This window comes from Parasteatoda tepidariorum, chromosome 6 (assembly GCF_982258835.1).
Source record: "Parasteatoda tepidariorum strain Cologne lab strain chromosome 6, Ptep-v5.0, whole genome shotgun sequence".
NCBI lineage: Eukaryota > Metazoa > Arthropoda > Arachnida > Araneae > Theridiidae > Parasteatoda > Parasteatoda tepidariorum.
In genome coordinates this window covers 35,624,293-35,651,074 of record NC_141760.1, presented here as the reverse complement: position 1 = coordinate 35,651,074, position 26,782 = coordinate 35,624,293, and the positions used below count along the sequence as shown (strand labels likewise).

Sequence of the window (26,782 nt, the reverse complement as noted above, 5' to 3'; positions counted from 1 at the left end):
GTAAAAATGGATTTTGCGAATGAGGTACCCAAGGTGCTATAACTTTATACCTTCATTTGATACGGAAAGTCTACAGTGTGCTTGTAATTGTGCAATTTTACAGTGTATATGTAATTGTACTTGCTTCTTTCCTTTTAAAAACTATATATCAGTACAGGGAATAATTTCCTCGAATTGGGCTTAAATATGTTGTGGTATACAATTAAGACAGTCCTTAATTGTTATTTCAGTAGCAATAATGTTTAAAAAGTTTATCGAGAGAAAGTTTAATATCATTTTTCTTTGAATTATCTTTAAAAAAATGTAAGAACTTCAATTACCCAAATGAAGTTGTAAAAGAGAATAATTTACAAAGTAGCAAAGGGAAATGAAAATGCATATTTTTGTGATAACAATTGGGAACATTTTTTATTACGTTGCTGACTTTCTTTAATACTTTGATTGCTACTTACTTTAATACTTTAAATACTTCGTATCGCTAATTTTAAATTTGTCACAACTTTTAGTCTAAGTTTCGTCGAAATGTACTGTGAGCAAAAGAAAAAAGCAGACCACTCTTAATAACCTTTGATCTAATGATCGGATCTTCACGCTCTAGGAGTCATTCTTAATTATTCGAAGGGGTAACCTCAAATATGCTAATTGATTAGTCAAGACGATATTTTAAGTTATGATAAAGACACAAAAACGTACTTCTTCAGAATCCTTTCAACGGATTCGGATTTCTGAAGCCCAAAATATAAAGGGTACTCAAAGCTTAACCCCGCACCGCCCCCGTCAGAGGCTCTAAGTACGCGTACGTGACCTCTCAGCAAAAGAAAAAGAGGATTCAAAAAGGTAGGCTTGATGGCTATCCATGGCAGCACCAGAGGGCCTCAAAGAATTTAGTGATATCTTAGAATTAACAATAGTAGTTGTCGCTAATAAATAAAATAAATAATGCGGACGCCTTTTAAATAAAATCAATCAAATGAACTACAAGTTCTACAGATGAATGACAACAATTATAAAACTTTAATCTTTTAATAACTAATAATTTAGCATCAAAAACGGATTCTAAATAATTATAATTCTAAATTACAACAAAAAAGAACAACAACAAAAACTATCTCAGGTTGCCACGCAACCTAAAGTGAAATATTAAAACAAATAAATCTAAAGAAAATTAAAGGCGGCGCTACTGTCAAATATACATACGTTAATGATTTAAAATCTTAAACATACTCCCACCTTGCAAAGTGATATTACAAATAGTACTTTGGAACAAACAGTTAGCATTTCTTTAAAATACAAACTAACTCATGTATATTGGTCTCCTTTATATGAAACTAATTAAAAAAAATATTCAGTCATTATATAAATAACAAAAAGTTCATAAATCTAAACGTTGTGGAATTTTTATGATTCTTCCCAATCTGCCTTTGATAAGAGAATTCACTTCCAAATTATCAGGCACATCAACGGACTTGGGAATATTATCAACTTCCAAGTTAATTTTCTTTGAAGACTTTTCCAGAACATCCATATCGTTCTTTGCTAATAGCTCTAAAGGATAAAGTCTTTGGAAAGGTCGGATCCTTTCTCCTTGAGAGGTTCTTAATCTGGCTACTCTAGGAATACTGTCCTTTCCAGGATAAAACTCCAAGACAATTCCAAGAAGCCAATCTATGCGTCGAGCATTATCTTGTCCTAATAAAACAATATCACCGATGTTTATTACATCATTCCTTCTTATTCCCTTGTGCACTAGCTGAGCAAGATATTCATTTCTAAATCTTTGTTTGAGATCTTCACGTAATTTTTGCAAACATTTTACGCGTTTCAACATAGAGGTTCGATTCACAAGATCTAGATCGGGAGTTTCGTTGCTGTTGCTACCTTCCCCGTATATAATCGTTGCCGGAGTTAAAGGTACTAATTCAGATGGATTATCGTGAATGTAGGTCAATGGTCTGCTATTTATAACCGATTCACAGTCACATAAAATTGTAGTTAGTTCTTCATAATCCACAACAGATTTACCTAACACACGACGCAGAAGAGTCTTAAGCATTCCAACTATCCGCTCCCACCATCCACCCCACCATGCTGCTGTGGGTGGAATAAATTTCCAAACTATTTTCTGAGCGGTTGAGTATACAGCAATTTTGTCCCAATCTAAATTCTTTAAATAATTGTTTGCTCCTACAAAATTCTTTCCATTATCCGAGTAAATGACCGATATTCTACCTCTTCTTGCGATAAATCGTCTGAATGCTTGAATAAAAGCATCTGTAGTGAGAGACCGTACTAATTCAAAGTGAACTGCTCGGTACACAGCACAGGTAAACAAAACGATCCAAGCTTTTTCATTCGATTTTAGATACAGAGGACCGGCATAGTCCACACCAGACACTTGGAAAACTTTTGTTTGAGTAACTCTTTCTCTTGGAAGGGGCGCAAAAGGAACTTCTACTGGTTTAGCTTGATGACGCTTACAAGTCACACACTTGGAAATGACTTTATTTACTAACTTTTTAGCTTTAAGAATCCAGTATCGCTCTCTGAGTCTTGAGAGTAAGATGGAACAACCTGCATGCATCGCTTTTACATGCTCTTCACGGATTAATTCTAACACAACAGTGTTAGCAGGTAAAAGGATTGGACATCTGAAATTCTCATTCTCATCACTATGTACCAGTTTGGTCCTTACTCTCAGAATATCACTTTTATCTCGAAAAGCTTGTATTTTGGCGAGAAATTTATCATCTTGGAAATGCGTTGTTTGCATTGACTTAAAAATCACACTTTCTGCCTTTATTAACTCCTCACAGATTAAATTTCCCTTCAACTTATCCTGATGTGAAACGTTGTGGACAAAACGTAGGATCCAAGCGACTACTCTTACATTTCTGCTATATGTTGAAAAGTAAATACACCATATTTCCGTTACTTCAATATTTACCATGGAAATAACTACTTGTTTTCTTTTTTCCAAATTTACTTCCTCTTCATTAACGGAAATTTCATTAACGGAAATTTCGTCAGCTGCTGCAGGCCATTGCGTGTGGGAGAGATATAGCCAGCTGGGGCCCTCCCATCACTTCGAATTGCCAAGTTGTTGAGCAGAGCAACCTCTACTTGGTAAGTCTGCGGGATTCATAGATCCGGGCAAATGCCTCCATGCTTTTACTGGAGTCAATTTCCTGATTTCTTGAACTCGATTTTCCACAAATACACCCCATGTGTCTTCTCTTTTAAGCCAAGCTAATACAGTTGTTGAGTCTGTCCAGAAATGAACTTTGTCCGTCTGAAACTGTTTTACTATTTCAATAGATAGACGAGCTGCAATTGTGGCACCAAGAAGTTCGAGTCGAGCAATCGTTGCTTCTTTTTTCCCGCTAGGTGCGATTCTTGCTTTACTCTGTATCAGGTGAACTTGAACATTGCTTTCATCTTCTATTCTCATGAAAACTACTGTGGAATACGCAAATTTACTGGCATCACAAAAGAAATGTAATGAAATGCGTTCGTAACCTTTGTCACAATGTAACCACCTTGGAATTTCTATGTGCTTCAGATATTCAAGCTGACTTAGCCACTTTGTAAAATCTTCTCGTGTTTTTGTGTCAACTTCATCGTCCCAACCAATTTCAGCTTTCCACAAATTTTGTAACCTTAATTTTGGTCGTAGCGATACCGGGCTAGTTATCCCCAGTGGATCAAAAACTCTGTGTGATGCAGCTAAAATACTTCTTTTGGTGATTTTTTTCATGTTTTGTGTCTTTCATATCAGGAATATTAATTAACAGAGTATCACTTTGTCTGTTCCACTTCATTCCCAGAATATTGGTCGCACTAGAATTAGGTTCTGATGGGTTAGTAGACTCCCACCCTCGTAAATCAAATTGTCTTTCAGCCATAATATCAATAGCAACTTCTATAAATTGTTTCAGCTCTGATTCAGTTTTCACGCTTGTGAGGCAATTATCTACATAAAAACTGCTTATTAGTTCCTGTATAATCTCTTTAGGGTATTTTTCATTCCTTCCCATTGCTTCTTCTAGTTTATTATTCAAATGGTATTGAATAGTGGCTCCTAGCAAAAACGGACTTCAAGAAACGCCAAACACAACTCTTCGATGACGAAAATGTTTCCGCTGTCCATCTTCTCCATACCATAAGAATCGCAAAAAATTTCTATCATTTTCATAAAGACTCATTTGCAAAAAAGCCTTACGTATATCAGCTGTTACACCAAATTGATATCTTCGAAATTTATTTATCATTGAGGGAATTACTTCTATCAAATTTAACCCCTTTTCTACACCAGCATTTAAACTAGGAACTCCTTTTCTCTTAGAAGAAGCATTGAACACGGGCCTGATTTTAGTTGTGCTGCTCTCCTTTATCACAGGTCGATGAGGTAAGTAGTGACAAGGTATTCCCATGTCTTCTTTTGGAACCTCTTCAATTATTTCCTCCTTCTCCCAGTCCTTGAACACTTCTCCATAGGCATCACACAATTTGTCGGTTTTCAACTTGCGTGTTGTCATTTGCAATCTCTTTAACGCCAAATCAAAATTATCTGGCAAAGGCAAATGCCCATCAAGCCATGGCAGACTAACTATAAAACGGCCATCTCCTTCAACTTTCACTGTATTTAAGAAATGTTCCATTGAGGCTTCTTGCAGTTCCTCTCTAGATTTTTGTTCTGAAGGATCTTTTATTCCTAAAGAATCTAATCTCCACAGCTCAGAAATATCCATTTCTTTTACTAAAAGGGAAGTAACCAACATTGCGCTGCTTGACGGTAAATCATATTCAGGTGCTTTCCCTGTTAAAGTCCATCCCAGTAGTGTCTCTATTGCTACTAATCCACTTGCCAAAACTCTTCGTTTTCCTGTCATAAGTTTTCCTATTACGTCAGCTCCAAGCAGAATTTGAACTGGTTGTGACTCATTTCCGACGTCTGACAACTTTATATTCATTTCTTCAAGCTCTTTTAACCAGGGTCCAAAGCTAACAGGTGTTATAGTATCACAAATAGATGCTTGATCTAAAACTTCCATGTTACAAGTCAAGTTATTCTCTGGATTCCTTAATCTAATTCTATAACACGTGTGTTCAAATTTATCTGATTTATGACCACCAAACAAAGAGTGTATGAGAGTTTCTTTTCTCAAGGGAACATATTCCATCTTTTCAGTCAAATTTTTTAAAATATATGTTCTTTGTGATCCAGAATCTAAAACTGCTCTCACCACAATTTCTTTTCTATCAGATATCAGCTTTAGTTTCATAGTTTGAAGGAACACTTTCGGACCGTACGTGATGTTGGACATGTTTATTTCAAAACTTTCACTTTTCTGCCCAGATTTATCAGGTTCACGATTTTTTGCCGCTAAAGATTCACACATTAGTACCACATGTCTTTTACCGCATATGACACATTTTATAAAAGCTTTGCACTTACGAATTGGATGTCCTTGCATTAAACAGGCAAAACAACATTGACTTTCTCTTACTATGTTCTCTCTTTCAGCTAAAGTCATATTTCGAGCGGAAAAGCAATCTGAACTTTTATGTTTCCCTGAACAAAACACACACACTTTCTTCAAATCTTTTACATCTGTAGTCAATAGATTTGCCGCTGTTGGAAATCATTTTGTTGGCAAATCTCTTGCTTTCTTTTTAAAGGGCTGGCGTTTTTCATCAGATCCCAAGCCAAAACCTGACATGGCCAAATTAATTCTTTCTTCACCTTCCGTTTCTGCCTTCAGAAAAGTCATGATGTTTGTTAATCGCTCTTTGGCGTCAACTGAAGCAACGCTCGAAGAACTTCGGTTCCAGGCTTTTAGAAACTCTTCTTGGAAACAAGATTCTACCATAGGGAATAGTATTGAAGCGCATTTCTCGGTCGTAACACCTAACGTTTCTAAGGCTCTAAGATATGACTCTAGTTTGTCATAAAGGGACGTCATAGATATCTTTTCATGCTTTTGAACGGAAACTATGAGCTTCAACAATTCCCTAACATAAACTTCGACCAAAAGGTCATCCTTGCCAAATCGGGCTTTGAGGCTATCTACTGCTTTGGTATAGTTTTCAGCTGTTGGAGGAAAGCTTTCTACAACTTCTCTAGCCCTAGATCCAACAGTTGTAGCCTGAATCAGGCACTGAAATTTGTTTTCAGGGTTAATATCTGTATCGTTATTAATTTGCTCAAATTGTCCCCAAAATGGTAGCCAATCTTTTAAATCTCCACTAAATTGCCTAAGTTCTAATTTTGGCAAATTAAACTGCTTTCTGGCACTGGCACTAATAATATTTGGCGGAGACTCACCGGTTCTTTGCGATGTAGCTTGAAGTCTCGCCAACTCCAGTTCATGTTTTCTTATATTTTCTCTCTCTTCATATTCTCTTTGTCTCTCCTTTTCTTCATATTCTCTTTGTCTCTCTTTTTCTTCATATTCTCTTTGTCTCTCTTTTTCTTCATATTCTCTTCGTCTCTCTTTTTCTTCATATTCCTCCTTTTGTCGTCGATCATTGACAGTAGCTACCAATACATTTGTTACAAAATCTGGATCAGCTAAATATTCTTTACTTTTCAAAATGATCGCTTTCAGATCCGCTACAGTAGCTTTTTGAGGTAATACTTCGCCAATTTCTTGGCAACAATAATAAGATCTTCCTTTTTAAATCCTTTTGATGCTAAAAACATTTTTCAAATCAGAAGTAGCGTATCAACAGTGCTGTCGCGGACGCCACAAATGTCGCTAATAAATTAAAATAAATAATGCGGACGCCTTTTAAATAAAATCAATCAAATGAACTATAAGTTCTACAGATGAATGACAACAATTATAAAACTTTAATCTTTTAATAACTAATAATTTAGCCTCAAAAACGGATTCTAAAAAATTATAATTCTACTAGGGGGCTAAGCCCCCTGTTCGCTGCCGCTTACCAACCCCGATTATTGCTTCGCAATAATTGTCTTTTCTTGGCAGAAAATTAAGTTAAAATTATTCACTTAACATATATGTACTATACTAAACTGCAATGTTTCTTGACAATGGAGAAATATGCTGAGGGAAAACGAAGAAAATAGTTCCTGGCGCGATGTCTGTATTTCGAGGAAAATTACGCATTTCACAATAGAAATATGATAAGTTATCTTAACCCACACATATATAGCGTTAATTTGCTATAATTTTCTTAAAATTTTATATATTTTCAGATTTACGAGCGGCGCATCGCGGAATGGTATCTTTATTTAGTTATATTTCTTCTATATAACGACTGAACTTATTTCTCCTTCTTCCTCCGCCAGCCGTGACGTCATTGTCAAGAAACTTTGCATTCTAGTATAAGAGGAATTCTGTTTACTTACTCTTGTGCCTCTACTTCCCACGTGTAAATATTACTCTCAAATAATTACTTAATCCAAATATTAGATCTCTTGGTGAACGGAAGTGATTTTTCGAAGTAGTCATTTTTTAAAATAACATTTATATTCTTATAGCATTGTATTGTTCAAACAAATTTCATGAGTTCACAACCATAGTTTAATACTCTCGCTAATAGTAGCAGTACTGGAAAATAAGTTTAAGTTAGGGATACAAAAATATTTAAAGAAAAACAATACCTTTACGACTATTGTTAATTTTGTGCTGATGACAACCAAAACAATATGGAAATGAATAAGGGAAAACTGGATCCTACCACGTGATTTTCTGGCCAATAAAAATGCATTTTTAAAAGCCAATAAGAACATTGGTAGAATTCTTCTACATAAGTACAATACTATGTCTTTGATGATAAAATACTATGTCTTTGATGATAATATATTATGTCTTTGTGCTAGAACATTGTGTTCATTGGCGGGCGGGCGCAGCGAGCCATGGTTCACGGCGTGAACCACATAGGATTGCGTAGCGATTCTCGGGGGTTGGCGAGCGTTAGCGAGCAGGGGGCGGAGCCTCCTAGTATTATATAAAACGCTAATACGTACGTATAAACCGATACAATAAAACCGATTATATTTCTTTTCTCACGTTGGCAACAGTTTTCATTTTTAATTGATAGTTTGGCGCGCAAGAGCGCGTAGTGAGCATCATATGGCTAATCAATATTATATAAAACGCTAATACGTTTTAATTGATAAACTTCGGCGTGAAAGAGCACGTAGTGAGCATCATATTACTAATCGGGTGAATTCTCACCGAATTATCAAACAAATTCTCTCAAAATTATCTTCATTGAAGCCGATGCTTTACATCCGGCGTTCAGTACTATTTCATATTGTTTTACAACACATGGTTTTAGCCCTCTGGTGGGAAAGACTTTAATACAAAACTTACGACAGTTACTTTTCTCAACAACTGAAATTTAGAATAGTGTGATTAAGAAAAATATGCGAACTGTTTGCAATTTCAAATTAATATTGAAATGCACAGGTTTAGAATTTTCCACAGCGAAAAGTTTTCGGAACTTCAGTGTTCAAAAAAGTATACAAAAGCTAGACGTTAAGAACGTATCCAATGAGCGAGCAAAGCGAGCATCGGATTGCGAAGCAATCCGAAATAAACTGCGAAAGCAGTTCCGGGTGTTGGCGAGCGCCAGCGATCAGGGGGCGAAGCCTTCTGGTATAATATAATAGTTTAATGTAACTAATAATAATTTATCATAATTTACAATAAATAGTATTAATAATTTAGTGCAACTAATAATAATTCATTATAACTTATAATATAATAATTTAATGCAACTAATAATGATTTATTATAACTTACAATAAATAATAATAATAATTTAATGTAACTAATAATAATTTGTCATAACTTATAAATAATAATAATAATTTAATGTAACTAATATTAATTTAATAAAACTTACAATAAATAATAATAATTTGATATAACTTGTTAATAAAACAAAATATTTAATCAAACGTATTTATATTTTGTTCAATTGTTATTTTTCAAATGTGATAAATAGAAACAAATTATCAAATAAGTTTACAGTCATTGTTTTACCTACCTTAGTGAATCATACTGCACAAAATACTAATTTTTTTTGTCCCAAAGAAATTTCTAAGTTGCTAAATAACGCAGGTTTTCACGAAAAAAGTAAATAGTCAATAAATCAGTATTGATTAACACTACGAAACCGTATACAAAACTGAAAAATTTATACCGACACAATTAATTAAGATAAAAATTTCAATTTTCTGATTTTATTATTTGTTGCCTTTCCAGGTGGCTTCATGTTATCAAATTAATCAAAGTTTTTTTAGGAGTTCAGCTCCTCAAAATAAGAGTAATTATATTCAGTATCATTTGGTACAATGCTATTGATCGAGGTCATCTCCAGTAAAATTACCATAATCAACAATTTCCTGATTCCTTACTTAGGCCCTTCCTGGTGACTTTACGTTACCTTATTAAGCAAATGATGTTTTTTGAAGTTCATCTAGTCAAAATAACGATAATTATATTTAATATCATTTGGCATAATGATATTGCTCAAAATCAACTCCTGATAGTCAAAAATTACCATAGTCAACAATTTTCTCATTCTGGTAGGCCGTCATAACCCATTTCCAGAGGTATCTAAATACTAATAATAGTGTACAGTCGGCAAAAAAAAAAAGATATCACCCTGAATAATTTTCGTTCTAATGATCGGATTTTCACGAACTAAGTGTTAATCTTAATGGTTCCTGGGGGTGACCTCAAATATGCTAATTAATTAGTGCTAACTATTAATTAAGTTACGAAATCAGACACAAAAACGTACTTTCTCTGAATAAACATATATTTTTTCTTACATATTTGGATTCTTAACCTTCAAAATATAGGGGGTAGCCGCAATCTGGGAAATATGGTCCCCATAGTTTGGTCAGGAGAGCGATTCAAAGTTCGTATCCCTTAATGTTAATTTCACTTTTTACGTTTTCAGTCATATTTTAAAAACTAATAAAGCAATTCGAAGAAAATTTCACCCAGTCATAAAACTCATTTACCCAAAGATAATTTCACGAAAAAAATAATTTTTAATAATTGTGAATTATTTTTTATTATTTAATTAAATTAAGGATGAAAAATTTTTGAATTATAAGGTATGAATTTTTTTATACCATATTAATCTACATATTTTTCAATTGAAAAATCTAAAGTTTCAACTGTTTTTATTTATTAGAAGCTGAGAAAAATTAAAATTAATTATTTTTAAAAAAATAATTTGGCGACAATGAAGAAATGATTAAATGGAGCGATTAATATTAAAATGTGATAAACTTGCGAGGAACTTGACTTCGCGCGCTTAGCATAAAATTTCATTCATATTTTTTTCGCTAATAATCGTTTGCTTATCTTTTCATTTTTATTTTTTTAAGCTATAAAATACGATGTTTCTTTAGTCGTCTAAAATTCTATTTGCAATTTAGTAAAGAAATTTGAATAAAATATTTTATTGAATAAAATACATTTTATTCAGAGAATGTGGAGTTTTATAAAAGCATGCTTCTGATAGAATATGATTATACAACAGATTGTGCTTCTTTAATGTGATTTTTTTTTATTTTTATTTTCTCAATAACTGATAAAATTTCAATAATATACATACGAATGAATAAATTTGGAATAAAATATTCATCAATTTCTTGAATATATATTTTATAAATATTAATAAAAATACGTAGTCAATATTTTTAAGCATCTCTCACAACATCGCAAATTTCTCAAAATCTTATAGGGTAAACTAACCAGTGAAGGAATACTTAAGCTTAGCTTGTCTTTAAAAAAAAATCATAAAAATTTCAAAATTTGTAATTTTAGCTAAATGACGTATTTGTTATTAAATGCATGTCGACATATTTGTTATTAAATGCAAATTATGTAAAAAAAATTTAGATAACTTACATAATATTGTTTTAAGCTTTTGGTGGTTTAAATAATAAGTAGTAAGATAACCAAGTGAAGGAACAGTTCTTAAATTGAATAAACACTAAATTTTCCAGTGAATGAACACTTAATTTTGAGAATGTTTGATGCTCGTTAGGAATCCTTAGGCCACACAGATATCTGTCGCCCTGTAGATGCCTGAATTGACTGATGTTAACACAGGCGGGCATTAGGAAAAAAAAAATCTTTTAAGTTTTCGTGCCCCCATTTCAGTATCTTAAGGGCCTTACGAGCTCTGTTTAAAAAGAGAGTATCATATCAGATATATATATATATATATATATATATATATATATATATATATATATATATATATATATATATATATATATATATATATATATATATATATATATATATATATATATATATATATCAGATATATATATATATATATATATATATATATATATATAACATAAAAAGCTTCAATTAATCTTTTTATGTTAGTTTCTTTGCTATAAAACTTCATCCTAATTAATTATTCTAAACGAAATACTTTCTCACACTTTTAAAAACCACATCCTGTTCTTAAATCTATTTTTGGCTCAAGTATGCATTTAATTAAGAGCAGGACATTTTTCCCTTTGCTCTTGTGTGGGAAACGTTCGATCTATTTCATAAACCAATAGCAACTACTAAGAGTTCCCTCTTTCCCTAAATTAAGACATATTACGGATTTTACTTTGCAAGATTTTCCCTAACATATAACCAAGGAGCGCAACTTTTCATGTGCACTTTCACTCATTCTCATGACTGCTCTTGTCTAATAATTAATAAATAAATTTTGTACCCTCCTTCCCGACCTATGACCTGTTTTAATCCTTCCACTCGGCAACGACGTTATATATATATATATATATATATATATATATATATATATATATATATATATATATATATATATATATATATATATATATATATATATATATATATATATATATATATATATATATATATATATATATATATATATATATATATATCTGATATATATATATATATATATATCTGATATATAACAAAAATAATCATAGTAGCAGTATTTGGTGGTAAATGTAGCTTATCGTAATTGAAGAATATGCTGTGCGACATTTTATGGTGAATTTGCGAACGTAAGTTTCAGAATGTATCGAAACATGTGGATGCTATTTGCTAATCATCATCTTTATCCAAAGAAAACCATGTAACGTAAATATCTAGCAAAATGAAGCAATTTTTTAAACAATGAATCATACAATATGCAACATATTATTTCTATATCTTATTCTTAAACATAACATATTTCAATGTTTTTAAAATGCCACTAAACATTCAGCAATTCATTGAGTTATAGAAAAAAGAAATCGTAAATTACAGAAAACCTTGTGAATGTGCATTAGAATTACTATACAATCTACATTTTATTTTTCATGCACTTTTTTTTCCTTCAAACTTTCATGCCTAGAAGACTCGATTAAAGCTGTAAAAATCATTATCCCTAAAATTTTGTATATAGCTATTATAAGTTATGTTAATTTGATTTTAGTATGAAATCCTCGAATAAACATAGCAAAAATAGCATAATCTAAATAATATCAGATAAAAAGTTCATGTATTTAAATTCTGAAAACTTATAAATCGATTCAAATTTTCTTTTCAAAAGAGATTAAAATAATTTTTTATTTTATTTATTTATTTATTTATTTTGCTTTTTGGACATAAATGAACTTAAAAATTGTCTATTGCCTAGAAACTTCGAGGTGTTTTCTATTAACTATTAATTAAACCTCTCAGAGCAATCACAAAACATTATTTCAATTTTTTTACAGTCAGAAATTGGTTGCCTAGCAACCTAGTAAAATTAAGCGTTTCTCTTTTGAATCAGTCAAGGGTTATCTTAAAATATTTATTTGCGCAGGCGACTTTTTTTGGCGGTTTTCTGGACTATCGCCAAATATATAAACATTTATTGCAACCCAATTTACGACCCAATTGTTTTAAAATTTTGTCTACCCCCCCTAATTCAAGTGTCTAGATTCCAAATATGTAAAAAAAAATATATGTTTATTCAGAGAAAGTACGTTTTTGTGTCTGATTTCGTAACTTAATTAATAGTTAGCACTAATTAATTAGCATATTTGAGGTCACCCCCAGGAACCATTAAGATTGACACTTAGTTCGTGAAAATCGGATCATTAGAACGAAAGTTATTCAGGGTGATATCTTTTTTTTTTTGCGGACTGTACTTAGTACTTAATAAAAAACACCAATTTAAATATGAGCAGTAGTACAAATTAATAAAATAAATGAATCATCATTGGCTCCAATAATAATAAAGCGATTTTTTGCAGTTCTTCTAGATAATGGACACTTTTTATTCATTAATTTAGCTTTTAATTTTAAAAAATTCATTTTTTCATTTTAGCTAGTACCTAGTAACCAAATTAAGTAAGTATCATACTTTGTCCCTGTATGGGAATATATTTCGTGCATCTGAAAACTGCATCAATTTCCATAATTCATTTTACCAAAATTAAGCATCATTGGTGTCCATAATAGCATTGCGACTTTTTACGGCTCTCCATTAAAAATAATTACATTTTCTACAATAATTTTGCTTGTTAACGCAATTTTTTTATTTCAATTAGTACCTAAGTAACTGTCTTAATTTAGCTTCATTGGCGTTAATATTTGTTTGCCAATTTTTTATGAGTTCTTAAGCAAAAGTTTTTCCTTTTAGTACATGTCTTATTATTTTACTATAATTAGTAAATGCTACCAATAATACAATTATGCTTTTCCTTGCTTTATCCCCAACGATTTAGTGCCATTTCTTAACTTAAATCTTACAATAAATACATTTTCTACACTAATTTTGCATTTTTAAACACTTGGCTTATGTTTTATTTCAATTTGTAACTAATACCTACATTAATTAAGCATCAATGGCGTCAATAATAATTTGCCGATTTTTTATGCTCTCTTAAACGAATAAACCCAATTTCTGCATTAATTTCACATTTTAGTACATAGCTTATTATTTTACTGAAACTAATAACTATTATCAATTCTAAAATTGTTCATTTTTTTCAATACAAATACTTTTTCTTTTATTACCGTAGATTTTGAATGATTTATTTTCATAGTAACTCCATTTAAAAGCATAACTATAAGCAAAATAAGCACGTAGTTTTAGGTAATCTTAGAAATACTAATCTGGTCACGTAGTCCGCCTATGTTATAACGATTGCGTTGATCATTCAGATGACATGGCATAACGATTAAAAAGTAATTTCCTAACTCCCTAGAACTCTGTCGCTTGTTGTGTTGTTTCCGTAGTTGCTCTTATTTCTAGCGACCTCCTGTCCAATTTAACGCTTGACAATTTAGTGAAACTTGAAAGTGCTTTTAATAACTACTTTTCAATTAAATAAATAATCCTAAGAAACTGAAGCAATAAGATAATACTTGATTAAAATGTTTATTCGCTTCAAAAATATACAAACCGTAAATAACAATCAACATGTTTCATAACAGTCAGCATTTCAAATCAGCGATACGAAAAAAGTGTCTACAATCTATTAAAAAATCTCTAGCAGCAAAAAAATATTTAAAAAAATTGTTCACAGATTTATTCCGAACTATTTGTTACGTTATAAAAATATGCAGAGAAACTAACTAAACATCTTAGTTTCTTTTTTATTGATACAAATATCTGATATTTGTGAATGGTTATAATGTTTAAAATTTAAAAAATAAATAAATAAATAAAACAAATAAAGTTTCCCTGGCTTATCTACGAAGCTTATTAACATGCTTTCTTCGTTCTTTCTTAACCAACATTTTTCGAGCCAAAAGATATTGATACTTTCCTTCATTTATTTTTTTCAAATTATAGTTAACATTACGTTCTTTTTTCAAACCTCTTCGTATAATTTACACATCATAACTAATAAAAAAAAATTATGATTCTTCAAAGTCATCATGACTCCCCGATTCTCAGATATGTACCCAAAATTCTCATAAGAAACGATTAAAATTGTCTAAATACCACTTGCAATTTTTCTAAATATTAACTCATATTTTATTTACTTATATAACTACTTCCATAAAACTACTATTATATACTGTTATACTACTTATTATAAAAAAAATCAACTAGATCAGAAACTTGATAAAAATTATGATTATCAGTTCTTTCGGAAACTTTTACCAGCATTTTTGAATCGAAATTTCAAACACTATCAATTTAAAATAGTTTAAATCGAATAATTAACTAATAAAACTAGTCGGAGGAGGAACAATACCGATTTTATTCCATACAATATTCCATTGTTTCCTATTTAATACAAAACTATTCATAACGAAATACCTTTCCCGATTCAGTACTCCTGAGATTTAAAATTTCAAGAAATAGATTTTATCATTTTAGGAAACATTTAACATTTTCAGAAATGGTTAGAAATTATACTTTTTTATCTTGTGATTACTTTCAACAACTTTTCCCTTTATATAAGACTTTATATCCTTTTTACATATACTAAAGAGTCCCGCAGTGGACTGATCGTTAAGACACGGTTCCCAGTAGATCACTGACTGCGGTCAGTGTGCGGGTGGGTGACCACTTGGATCAGTCTGCGTAGGGACCGTGGGTTCTCGGTATTGGACTTCGTTAAACTGCTCTACCGTAAAGATCTCGATTTCGCTTGCAGGTCGTCGGGCTACCGAAGAGGAGGTGCCATCCCCTCAGCAGAGGATCACAATTTTTTTTTATTATTTCCAATGAGCTGCACAATCGGTCTTTCCGATGAGCAGACCTAGTGCGTTCTCCAGAAGTGGTATCCACTCTTTCAGGACCACCACAATGTGTGAGATACCGTTGGTCATGTTAATTTGGACGTCCAGTTTCTGCCACACTAGATGGCAGCACCGTGACTCTATTTGGATGCTAAAGTGCACTAGGAATTCAATTTTGCCGGAAATGCCAAGAGCCAATAAGGCACTCCAGGGATCTTTTACATGCCGCATAATCTTACGAAAAGACCGCTGAGGAATTTCTGCATCCCGAAAATCCGGTGTCTGGGCCATGGATCAAACCCGCAGACTTGGGCTCAGAAGGCTGACGACAAACCAACTGCGCCACCCAGCCACAGCACCAAAATTGTGATGGCATGTCTTTGAATCATCCTCAGGGATGTTTCCCAGATCGTCGCCAATAGCCCATTGTGCAACTCTAGTGTGACGTAAATGAACTACAACGACAACATACACTAAGGAAAAATAAGTCCCGAAACCAAGAAGGAGTCGTGCTAGAAAAACTAAATTTGATATGCTTGTTTACACAACTAAAAGATTATGTTTATTCAAATTTCGTGATTGGCGCATAAGTTTGGCACTAGTAACGTCACTATGAACATGCAAATCACGGTTGCTTTACATTAGTGTTCCACAGTTCGTTCGGGAAGCGAGAAGGTGGATTTTCTTTCATAGATATTGCAGAAAGACTGTAGAGGAATGTATCCACAGTGCATGATTTTGTTTTATAATCGTCATAGAACAGCCTGATTTTGAATTTACGTCTACTAATGCTCACCTACGTAGCCCTGTAATTTTGAACCTAATCCAGAAAACAAGGGAACCCTGGATCAAGTATTGGGTGAAATTTTGCTTTCGTGAAGGGCATTTTGATGAGACTAACCCTCATTTGTGTTAGGAAATCACAAAAACATCCGACTGTTAGCCTGACGTCAAAGGGATTTTAATCTATGATCAATTACTACTGAGAATATTTTACGTCAGCACTGTGGTCGGAGCGAGCGGATGTGAATTTTGTACCGAGCAGCCATCGCTGGGAGTCGAATCCGGTTCACCTTATTGGAAGGCGAACGCTCTATCCCCTGAGCCACCACTTCTCACTATGCATGATTTAATTTGATTTTGTAACCGTCGTTGGACAGTGAACCCAATTTTTGGGAGTTCACGAATACTAAAGTTCAACTCTGTAACCTTGTTATTTTGAACATGATCCAGAAGACAAGGGAACTCCTGGATCAAGTATTGATAGAAGTTTGCCTTCCTGGAGGACTTTTCGGTGTAACCAACACGCATTTGCGTTACATGTAGAGGGAAACCACTGAACCAGATCTTTCACCAGTCGAGCACGTATGGGACATCATTGGACGACTACTTGAGCTTCATCCACAACCAACATTAACTATCCCAGTATTATCTGATGAAGTGCTGCAGATATGAAACTCCATCCCACAAAATGACATGCGGCATCTGTTTGGCCCAATGCACGCCCGTTTGCGTACTAGCATTCAAAATTCTGGTGGTAACACTGGTTATTATTTCACAATTGAAATAGTGTTTCTCTTAATTTCATTAACCGGTGATCTTGAAACTTTAATCAAGTGAAATGTATTACTCAGACATACGCATTGCCAAAATTTCTTCCACAGTTTTTCTTGGTGTTGGGATTTGCTTTTTTCATCAGTGTATTTTGTCAGATTAGGTTTTGGTCGGAGACACTTGATTATAGATTTTAATCTAAATTTTGTGCTTATTTCAATGATATGGAGTAGAATACGATCATTATTAGCGCAATGTTATTATGATGAGTAGGTAAAACATTTTCTAGAGATAGCTTGGAAGACAATAATCTGAAATATGTTTCAATATACTGTTTAAATAAGATCAAAGCAAGATTAAATTTAGTTTCAAATTAATTTAAAATCAAATTGTATAAAAAAAATATTTTAAATAATATTACAATTTTTAAAAAGCTCTTTTTCTGGAGCACAGATTATGTGAATTTTTTTTTTAGTTTATAAATACGCAATTAAACATTTTCTGAAGTTGTACAATTTATTTATATGAGGGAGATAGAGCTCTTTTTTAGCTTCAATTTTTAGCTTTTACGCATAGCAAAAATAACTTATTAACAACGTGCAATCTACTAATTGAATAAAATGCATTGCTTATGAAATATAATTCGGCCAAAAATTAAATCCTCTAAAAATCAATTTTAGTTTATATAACTGAAATCCAATAAAATGAATATTAACGACAGAAATTTCAATGTAACAATAATAAATGAACTGTAGTAAAGATACCTTAAATGCCCACAAAATTTGCGAAAATGAACGAATGAATTGTGAAAGATTAAGGACGTTCGAGTTCCGAGAATAAATTTCGTAGGCGAACAGATAAGGAATTAATTACAAGGAAACTTTAGAGAGACACGGAAGTATTGTTAAGAGTTTTCGAACTTATTGCTCTATCTTGCGTTATAACTATCATTTCTAATCTATTCTTAAACTAACTTAAATAGCTAGGATTATATTTTAATCTCCAAAATTTTCGTATGATGTTAAAAATTTCTCAGAAAAAATGGTTGAATAGCTATTTATTTAATTGTTATTTTACAATATTCAAAGGAGGCTCCAGTGTCCTGCACTCCCTAATTTGGGACCCTGGACTATTAAAACACGATATACTCATTCACGCATAGATGGCAACACCCTGAAGCTGCTTACACAAAAAGTTTAGTATTTTCTTTTTCTTACGATAGGTAAAACAACCAGATAAACTAATTAAACCACATTCCACGATTCATTTGATAAAACACAACTGAAACATAACATAACCCCAATGTCCATTACATAACGAAAAGCCTAGCTCCAGTGTCCACTTAAATTTCCAGGCTAGTTGCAAATGATTAAAAAAAACTGTATAGCTATGTATCACTTTATTTTCAATTCAACAAATCCTTTTGAATATGTATTCAAATACATTCAAAGAATTCTAAACTATGAAAAATTTTAATATTTAAAACTTTTATGTAATATTATAAAACTTATAGTATTATATGCCATGAAGTTTAGTAAATGATTTCGGATCAACACATGCTATTTCATCCGAAGCTTCAAAACCATTGAACTGAAAACTGCACAAAGAAAACATATGTATAAAATTTAAATATGAGATACTTTTTAAAAAAAAAAATTTTTTTTTTTAAATCTACAGTTTAAGTTTAAACTTTTTCTTCTTAGTGTCGCAATGTTTTTGGGGGATTCAACAGAATTTCTGTAGGAAAATAAAAGTATGCTTTTGCAAGGATAATATAAAAATTCTTTGTCATTTTTTTCAGATAACAAAGATATAGATTAGATAGATAGATATAGAAATCGAATCTTAGAATTAAATTCTTAAACTCTTTCAGCAATCCATAGGACTGCATAATGCAGAATTTTTAAAATATTTTGAATAAGCATCAAGAAGTCTAAACAAATACAGGGAACGAAATTAATTCACGAATGGTAGAAAAGCGCTGTTGCATTCTCAAAGTTTTGATTTATTTTAACTTTTCAAAGTATGTATATAAACACTCGATTTAGTATTAACTTAATCGAGTATGTAGTATAGAGCACGACAGTTTTTAAAGTACACAGTTAAATAAGCATCACTGACGTCGGTAATAATTTCGCGAATTTTATGCCCTGAATAAGTGCCAATCCAACTTATATTTAAATGTCCAAGTGCCTAATATCTTCATTTATTACTTATAACTTGAAGGAAACTTTCTTACATATTGAATAATTACTCAATTTAAAAATTCATTATATTTCGCATTGTAGATCATATCATTCATTTCCGGAAAATAATATTTCTAAACTACTAGATCAAAATAAAAGTGCAGTCCTTTACTTTTTTATATAATCCATTACTAACACATTCTCTCTACTTTTGGAATCCTCCATTGCGTGATATGAATATGAGATTAACCATAAAAACCATTAGAAGCTGCCAAGCTCAGCATGATTACCTTTAATGCTTGGAACATGTATTTTTGTAGTATCCAAGCAAACGTTTCATATATATATATATATATATATATATATATATATATATATATATATATATATATATATATATATATATATATATATATATATATATATATATATATATATATATATATATATAAATAACAAAGAAAAATTATAGACATATGAAAAAAAGGGGTGGGAAATAATAGGTAAAAAAAAATAACAAACAACATCTTATTATAAAAAATAAAAAAAAATAGATGAAATGCAAGTTAAAAAACCGGAAAAAAAACCGGGAAAAAAAGATATAATCTTTTCTTCAGCCCACACGATTATATCCGCCAAACAGTTTTGAGGATATAATCTGTTTAACAGTCTGTTTTGCGGATATAATCGTGTGGGCTGAAGAAAAGATTATATCTTTTTTTTCCGGTTTTTTTTCCGTTCTTTTTTTTCACGAACTTTCCCTGCAGCGGCCAAAAGCTTGGCGACAAGTAACGCAGCGCAGTAACTCGCAACAGGAATGGAGCTTTCACGTTTACATCAAACAACTTTCCAAATGCGCCTGCACCATGCATTCTTTGATAAAAATTGCTTGCTGGGGTGTGTTCTATCACTTCCTAGAATTTTGCCCATCTTTTTAGAATCACCCTGTAAATATATATATATATATATATATATATATATATATATATATATATATATATATATATATATATATATATATATATATATATATATATATATATATATGCATATTCATTGTAAAGTTTAAATTTTCAAGAGTGGTAGCATTAATATAATTTTCTCCTTAATTGAAGTTTAAAAATTACAATTCGTTTAAACACTTTTTATTTCAAAGGTAGTTGTAATCCCTTCAAAATCTCGATAGATAATGAAATCCTATGAATATGTACATAAGGAATTCAGGATTAACATTTGAACGAGGAAAAAATACAACTATTGAAATTTGTATAGTTATAGAAAAATGAGGATGGGTGGGGAAATGTTTAAACCAGTTTGATTTCCTATAGAAACTCAAAGATTTTTCTCATAACCACCTTTCCTTTCAACGCTTGTTTTTGGTTATTACCAAAAGATATCAAAAAGGAGATAGCTTACCTCCACCAAAAAGCCGGGAACACTTCGTATTAATCCATAGACTTCTATAAATTATATAAATAATGGCAGTTGAGAGTGAAACATTCAATATTAAATTTTATTCACAATCACAAACATATGGACACAAAATATTTACGGACACACACGACAAAAAAAACATACTTCGCATCGCAGTTCTAAAACAGTTCTCTATCGAACCAGAGTGTAAGTGTGTGTGGGAGGAGTCGGATTAGCTTAGAGCACGTGATTATCACGCGCTCACTAGATGAAATTAACTGATAGATTAATGATTTTAATTGGAATTTCCAACATCCTCCCACCTTTGAGTTTTTACACCAAGAAACTCAAATACGCTTTTCCAAAACATCCTTTTCGTTTTCCCCAACTTCAAGAGGAAACAGTCTCGATGTTGATCGTAGAACTTCATCACTTTTTGTCTTTAACTTTACGAGTCTGATGTTTCCATCTCGTGACGTGAACACCTCGATGACTTTCCCTAGAGGCCAATCCAGTCTCTTTGTGTTGTCACTGGATATCAGCACAACATCGCCTATTTTGATAGGTGAAGAACTTCGCATTTTTCTATCGAATTGTCTCAGCTGTCCCAAATATTCCGAACGAAAACGTTTCTTCAGATCTTGTCTCAATCTTTGACGGTAGGCAAACCTTTTATTCAAAGATTTGCTGTCCAAGAGATCCAGGTCTGGAAGTCCAACTTCTCTGACCTCTTGAAGGAACATGCTAGGAGTAAGAGGCACTAGATCACTTATATCTTCACTGACGTACGTGAGAGGTCGTCCATTGATGATACTTTCACAATCACATAAGACAGTATTTAATTCTTCGAAGTTGAGAGACGTCCGACCTAAGACTTTGCGAAGTATTCGCTTGAGAATTCTAATCAAACGTTCCCAAAAGTCACCCCACCAAGGTGCAGATGGGGGGATAAACTTCCAGTTAATCTTATTCACAGCACTGTTTTTAACTACTGCATCCCAATTAATCTTTTTAAGAAGATTGTTCGCTCCAACCAAGTTTGTTCCATTGTCTGAGTAAACGATAGCTGGTCTTCCTCTACGAGCCACATATCTTCGAAAAGTCTGTAAAAAAACTTTCAGTGGACAGTGAAGTAGTCAGTTCCAGATGTATTGCTCTAAACACAGCACAGGTATAAATGACAATCCACGACTTCTGATTTTCTTTCAGATAGAGAGGCCCTGTAAAATCTATTCCTGTAATTTCAAATACAGAAGCTGCTCTTAGACGGTCAACAGGCAATGGAGCTGTTGGAGTTGCGATTGGTCGTGAATCAAATCGTTTGCAAATTATGCACTTTCTGATAACTTTGCGAACAGTCTTTCTGTACTTCAGAATCCAGAACTCTTCTCTGAGTTGGGTCATTACAATCTGAACACCTGCATGACCAAGAGAACAATGTTTCCAGTGAACAAGCTTTTCAACTATTGGATGATCACTTGGTAACACAGTAGGAAATTTGAAATTCTCCAAGTCGTCTTTTAACGAGAGTCTAGTCTTAATTCGAAAAAGTCCATTATCATCCTCAAGAACTTGGAGATTCTGTAGTCGTTTATCATGAGGTCCCGTGAAAGATTCTCGCTGTGCTATTTTTAGCAACGAAATTTCAGTTCTGTTCCTTTCTTCCACAGTTATGTTTCCAAATTTTCTAGCATCTTTCTTCTTCTTACAATTATCCAAAAATCTGTAAACCCAGGAAATAACTATTAGTAGTTTAGAGTAATCGGAGAAAAGATCATAAATTTTGTCTTCATTTTCTGTATTTGTGACGCTGACAACTGTTTTTCTTTTTTCTGCATTTATAATTTCTTCATCAGGAAAAATATTGGATTTAGGCCAATTGTCAGGATGGTTTTGCAACCAGGAGGGTCCACGAAACCAGTTAGACTTTGCTAAAGTTTCAATACTGCATCCTCGGGAAGGCAAATCGGCAGGATTTGATTGACCGGAGATGTGATTCCAATCATCTGAGTCGGTCAAAGTTCGAATTTCTTTCACACGATTATATACAAAAGTAGCCCAGTTTTCATTCTTCTTAATCCAGTAAAGCGCATTGCTGGAATCAGACCAGTAACGTGTGGCAACCTTTTCCATTCGTAAACTTTCTTTCACAGATTGGCAAAGTCTTGCTCCTATGTTACATGCTAAAAGTTCTAGCCTAGATACTGATATTGGCTTCAGTGGGGCGACCCTTGACCTAGCTTGTATTAATTGACAAGTAATTGAGTCCGGTGCTTCACTCCTCTAAAATACGCACGCAGCATATGCTTTTTCGGAAGCATCACAAAATACGTGCAATGTTATTTCCCTAACTCCCTCATTTTTATCTAAACATCTGGGGATAGAAATATCATTTAAAATTTTGAGTTGATTTTTCCACTTAATAAATTTCTTAGCCATCCAAGATGGCAACTCGGAATCCCAAGACAATTTCAATTTCCAGCATTCTTGTAATATTAATTTTGGTATTAAGGTTACTGGACAGGTAAATCCAATAGGATCAAAGATTTTGTGTACGGTTGACAAAATATTTCTTTTAGTTACTGATTGATTATTTGCAATGGGATCTAAATCTCTTATATCAATGGATAAAATGTCCTTTTTACTATCCCATTTTAAACCCAATACAGGGACTGTTTTGGTTTCTATCAATTCAGATTCAAATTCCTCAAAAGGAGTATGCTCCCACCCTCGTAAATTAAATTTTGCGGAAGCGAGAATTTCTTGTGATTCATGAATAAACTTAACTAATTCTTCTTTATTTTCAACACTGTGTACACAATTGTCTACATAAAAGGATTTCAAAAGTTTTTGAGATGTTTCTTTATATTCAGAAGAAACATTATTCAAATGGAATTCAAGAGTAGCTCCTAATAAGAAAGGACTCGAGGTTATTCCAAAAACAACCCTTTTATGCTGAAAAATTCTCGAATGTTCTTTTTTACCGTTCTGCCACCATAAAAATTTTAAATAAGGCCTATCTTGTTCATGGAGTCCGATTTGCAAAAATGCCTTTTCAATATCGGACACAACTCCATATTTTCCTATTCTAAACCTATTTATGACGGAAGGTATAAGTTCTACTAAGTTGGGCCCCTTTTCTAAACAGTCATTGATAGAAGGCGACTCTTTATCTCGAGCGGAGCCATCAAAGACGGGTCTAACCTTCGTTGTCGAATTTTCTTTAAAAACAGGGCGGTGAGGTAAATAGTGTTCTGGTTCAGAACAATGCGCCTCCTCTATTATACCCTGATCTAACCAGCCATCAAAAATGTTTTCGTATTCAGTAATTTTGCCTAATTTCTTAAGGGATTTTATACAATTTTCTAGTCTTTTCTCAGAAATGCCCTTACAATTTTTTAAGGGGGGATGCCCATCAATCCAGGGCAATCGAACTTGATACCTCCCCTCAGAGTCTCTAGTTACGGTTCGAAAAAAATGCTCTTTTGCCGATTGCTCTAATTCTTCCCTCGTTTTTTTCTCACTGGGGTCAGCAATACCAAGTGTGTCTAACCGCCATAAATCTGAAATATTCGCATCATTCACATGACAAGATAGGACGGTATTTGTACTATCTTGTTCTTCTGCCTTATTATTCTTTCCCATTAGAGTCCAACCTAATTTAGTTCCTACGCAAACCAATCCTGAACTAAGTTCCTCTATTCCCCCACTGAGCAGTTTGCCAGCGATATCAGCCCCAATTAACAAATGAATTTCTAAGGGAGAAGATTGATACAACAACTGATCATTATAACCCTGTGTAGTATCAGTTAAAAATATGCTACGAGATTTAAGTTCTTTTATATGAGGGAATAAATTTATTCTAGAAATATTAGAACAAATTACTTCCTGATCCAATACCTCAAAATTACAATGATAACTATTATCTACATTACTTATATGAACTAAATATCTTCTATGATTTTCTGTCTTTTTAACACCCCCAAATAAAGAATGCAATATAGATTCTTCACCGATAACATCATATTCCATACACGTTGCAGCGTATTTCGATATGTACGATCGCTGCGAACCCGTATCAATGAGAATCCGAATAAATTTGGTTTTATTATCCCCTCGTATTTGTACTACTAATGTTTGTAAATAAACCTGACGCATGCATGTAGTGTTAGTTAAAGAGCTTTCCGTAACGACCTTTTCTTCCGACCTCTTTTCATTAATTTTATTGCCATGAAATTCTTCATTCATTTTACACATAATTAACAAATGTTGCCCATTACATTTCAAACAATTAACTTTATTTTTACAAAAGCGCCCAATATGTCTAGGTTTATAACTTAAGCATCGAAAACAGATACCCTTTTCCATAAGTATTTCTTTCTTTTTTTCAAATGGTAAATTCATAGCATATTTACAATCTTGACTTAAATGGGATTTATTACAAAATACGCACTCATCCACTTTCGAATTTGCCAGATGTGAAACGTTTTGGTTTGAGCTATTAATTAAATCAGCGGCAGATATCTTATTCCTCTGGAAGTGGTGAGTCATCGGTTTTCTGTTATGATTTTCTAATCCGAAAGGGGAACGAGCTATCAATAATTTTTGTTCCGATTCTATTTCCTTTTTCAAAAAATTTAAGAGATTAGCTAATCTATCATTTCCAGAAATCTCTGTTTTTAATTCACTTTGCGCCCGTTCATATATCTTCAATAAATCGCTTGGCAAACATGACTCAATCAAGGGATATAACAAAATAGCGGAGAAATTATCTTTCGCTACGCCCAAAGATTTAAGAGATCTCAATTGCCCTTCTAGTGTATCGTACAATCTGACTAAGGAATACTTTTGACCTTGAGGATTCGAATTATTTATTACTAAAGCAAGAAGTTCTCGAATATAAACTTCAATCAACAAATCATCCCTCCCAAAACGCTGTTTTAAACATTTAATAATTTCTTCATAATTTTTTCCTGAGGGGGGAAATGATTCTACTAATTGTCTCGCTGCCGAATTTTTTACAGTTGATTGAATTAAATACTGTAGCTTATCGTCATCCTCAATGTCCGAATCTTCGTGTATTTTTTTGAATTGCCCCCACCACTGAAGCCATTCCTTAATGTTTCCATTAAATTGTTTCAATTCTAATTCAGGAAGTTTGAATTTGCGCGGCGAATTAATATTTTCAGTAGAATTTTTTAACACGGGTTCTTCTATTTTCGGTTTTTCTATAATATTCAATCGTCTCTTTAATTTAGTACTGGTTTCTAGAAATCTATCTTCGTACACAGTTATTGCGTCATATACTAAATCAAAATTATCTTGCGAGCATGTTTGATCATCACTTAAAATGGATAAAAGTTTAAAATCCAATTCTTTGTATTTCTGTTCTAAAAGAACAATTTGTGTGGCCAAAATATCGGGATCATTTTCATTTTCTTTCAATAAATCTAACGCCTTATTCAATGCCTTTGAGAAATTACTTCTCGCTGGCGTTCGTAATTTTTTAACACTCTCAACTGACATATCTAATTCGTATAAAATTTCATAAAGTCCATAAAGTCTAATAAAGTTCTATTCTAGTCTTTCTAATTTCTTAAGCCTATGTATGTCTATTCTGATCCCGAGCAGGGATGCCAGATTTTGGGTATTACCAAAAGATATCAAAGAGGAGATAGCTTACCTCCACCAAAAGGCCGGGAACACTTCGTATTAATCCATAGACTTCTATAAATTATATAAATAATGGCAGTTGAGAGTGAAACATTCAATATTAAATTTTATTCACAATCACAAACATATGGACACAAAATATTTACGGACACACACAACAAAAAAAACATACTTCGCATCGCAGTTCTAAAACAGTTCTCTATCGAACCAGAGTGTAAGTGTGTG

At 32.6% G+C, this 26,782-nt stretch overlaps 4 protein-coding genes across 4 annotated transcripts; all 4 read right to left on the bottom strand.

Moving 5' to 3' along the window:
- Positions 1-1,372: 1,372 nt before the first annotated feature.
- LOC139426184 (uncharacterized) lies at positions 1,373-2,770 on the bottom strand. The gene has a single exon (XM_071183980.2). It carries the CDS (start codon positions 2,768-2,770, stop codon positions 1,373-1,375), a length of 1,398 nt encoding a protein of 465 aa, XP_071040081.2.
- A 309-nt stretch (positions 2,771-3,079) lies between these two features.
- On the bottom strand, positions 3,080-3,754 carry LOC147807774 (uncharacterized). The gene has a single exon (XM_087166810.1). It carries the CDS (start codon positions 3,752-3,754, stop codon positions 3,080-3,082), a length of 675 nt encoding a protein of 224 aa, XP_087022936.1.
- Positions 3,755-4,094: 340 nt separating this feature from the next.
- LOC147807773 (uncharacterized) lies at positions 4,095-5,534 on the bottom strand. Its single transcript, XM_087166809.1, has one exon. It carries the CDS (start codon positions 5,532-5,534, stop codon positions 4,095-4,097), a length of 1,440 nt encoding a protein of 479 aa, XP_087022935.1.
- A 108-nt stretch (positions 5,535-5,642) lies between these two features.
- LOC147807772 (uncharacterized) lies at positions 5,643-26,410 on the bottom strand. The gene is made up of 4 exons (XM_087166808.1): positions 23,216-26,410; positions 22,136-23,167; positions 21,240-21,987; positions 5,643-6,262 (listed from the first exon to the last, which is right to left on the bottom strand). The coding sequence occupies exons 1-4, from the start codon at positions 26,408-26,410 to the stop codon at positions 5,643-5,645; spliced, it is 5,595 nt and encodes a 1,864-aa protein (XP_087022934.1).
- Between the last annotated feature and the right edge of the window lie 372 nt (positions 26,411-26,782).